Source organism: Perkinsus marinus (genome assembly GCF_000006405.1).
Source record: "Perkinsus marinus ATCC 50983 genomic scaffold scf_1104296943990, whole genome shotgun sequence".
Lineage (NCBI taxonomy): Eukaryota > Perkinsozoa > Perkinsida > Perkinsidae > Perkinsus > Perkinsus marinus.
Window position 1 is genome coordinate 5,604 of NW_003211616.1, and position 2,369 is coordinate 7,972.

A 2,369-nucleotide genomic window follows, 5' to 3' on the forward strand; every position below is an offset into this window, starting at 1 on the left:
TGATTATTTTCTATGCTTTTAAAAGAGCTGTAGGATGTAATAATGATGAAACTCCCAGTAGCATCCAAACCGGCCGCTGTTTGAGACTCCTTGATAGTATTCCATTGACAGGCGTTGTCTGTCGCTCTTCTTCTTTCAACCGCTGTCTGTTGCGTTTCCCAGAGTGATGACCACTTGCACTGTATAAGATTTGGTTTACGAAACTTGTTGTTACGTATAAGGTTATGACTTCTCAAACCCCCACTGCCTCTCCGGAAGATCCTATTGCTGATCTACGGAACTTCCGATCGCTTTCCGTTAGTGGATCTAAAATAAAGTAAGTCGCTTCGAAGACTTCATAATAGCTCATTGACTGGCACTTTAGTGGTGCGAGTCTAGAGTGGACTAATGTCGACTTCAGTATAAAGGACAAGAAGATTCTCATTGACTGCACTGGAATGGTGCGGCCAGGAGAGCTCACAGCTGTTCTTGGTCCCTCCGGCTCTGGCAAGTCCACATTGATGAACGTTTTGGGTGGACGACAGAGCCTACGTGGGAACGGCAGAACTTTTGACGGTGAAATCTCCTTCAACGGCAAGGTTCAAGATCCTTTCAATTTCCGAAGTCACATAGCATATGTCATGCAAGATGACCACCTTACTGCCACTGCTACTCCGAGGGAGATCCTGGAGATGTCAGCCCGTCTGAGGATGCATGATCAGAGCAAGGCTGAAGTAAGATGTTAACTACAAGGCCTTTGCCATCGTGTTCGTGAGATTATTCTTTTCTGCATAGGTCGAAGCTTTGGTCACGGATCTCCTCGATTCGTTGAAGTTGACCTCGTGTGAAAATACCGTGGTGGGTAACGACGTGATCAGAGGCATCTCCGGCGGTGAGCGAAAGCGCACGTCGGTTGGTATGGAGCTCATCTCCAAGCCGCAGATGATATTCCTTGACGAACCTCTCTCTGGCCTCGATTCTTATGCTGCTGTAACTACTATGAAAGTTCTCAAGGACCTGGCTCGGTCAGGTGTAGCCGTGATGGTAACAGTCCATCAACCGTCGAGTGAGATATACTCTATGTTTGATAACACTCTGGTTATTTGTAGCGGTAGAATGGTGTACTTGGGCCCGACTGCTGATCTCAAAGCCTTCATCCAGGATAGTACATCGAAACAGTGTCCATCTGATTACAACCCGGCTGACTTCGTCCTCTCTGAGCTCCAAACCGCGTCTGAGGAAGAGATAGAGAAACTGGCTGCAACCTATAAAAAGAAGGCCCAAGTCAGAATCATACCTGGCATAAAAGCGTCTAGGGCGAAAGGCGACGATGCTCCACCGTTGAGGGCAAAGTCTAGGCCATCTAGTATGACGGTGCAGTTGACGGAGCTTTTCCTTCGTGATGCCAGGGACACGTTCCGTAACAAGCCAGTACTCATTGCTCGATATAGCGTTCTTATCATCCTCAATCTCCTCTTTGGTTGTGTATTCTTCGATGCTGGCTCTACCCAAAGTGAGGACTATTGGCTGACTAACGTTGACAAGTTCATCCCTTACTATGGTGGTATGGTTACTGTCTGTATATCTGCTATGATGGGGTCGGCTCAAGCGACCATCTTGCACTTCCCTGAGCAACGTGGTATCTTTCTCAGGGAGTATGCCAGCAATATGTACTCCACCATTCCTTATACGATCGCCAAGATGATGGTTGAGTTCCCATTATCTCTTCTCGACTCCATTGTACAAGTCCTCATTGCGTACTATATGATGAACTTCCAAGGCAGCATATTCTACTGGTTCCTCATATCATGGGTTATGAATGAATAGCCTATTGACAATAGGGATATTAGCAGTGAGCAGTAGTGAGCAGGCATATTACATATACTGATATTGGGGGAAGCTGCACTATGTGCAGAATGATCTCCACGGTCCTGAACAACTTCAGGAATCCGGTGCGAGTCGCGTAATGTGACTTGCGATTGTGCCCTACGCACGCCCAAACTCCGTAGTTATAGATAATGTGCGACTGCCCCGATTGAAGCCCCGATAGAAAACTTAGTCTCATCCAAGAAATTTTCCGGGGTCAGAATTGAATCGTTGTAGCGCATGTGGTTAGCGGCTTCTCGAATAGTGGAGTCGACTCTTCCTCCCCTACTCGATTCTTGCACTATACGTCCTCTCAATATGATATGAGATCCATTCATTCATGGGAGTAGGGCCCTCAGGTTGAGGGCCTCAGCGCGAGTTGGTCTTACTAACAGCGAGATTGAACCCCCAATTCGTCGAAATTGGAGTTACTCTGGTCATGCCGACGAAATCGACTCCTGTTTCAAGCGCCTGCTAAACTGGCCTTCTTGCAACCTATCGGAAGCACATGTTATTCACTCAGA

At 47.3% G+C, this 2,369-nt stretch overlaps 1 protein-coding gene across 1 annotated transcript in view; it reads left to right on the top strand.

Annotated features, from left to right (window-relative positions):
• The window catches only part of Pmar_PMAR010833 (ATP-binding cassette transporter, putative), a gene marked incomplete at both ends in the record, with an annotated part of 2,837 nt that extends 1,031 nt beyond the window's left edge, over positions 1–1,806 (top strand). Inside the window, 4 exons of the mRNA XM_002780846.1 lie at positions 1–29; positions 222–316; positions 365–713; positions 775–1,806. Of these exons, the coding sequence (XP_002780892.1) occupies positions 1–29; positions 222–316; positions 365–713; positions 775–1,806 (1,505 nt within the window). The remainder of the gene's footprint in view (positions 30–221; positions 317–364; positions 714–774) is intronic.
• Between the last annotated feature and the right edge of the window lie 563 nt (positions 1,807–2,369).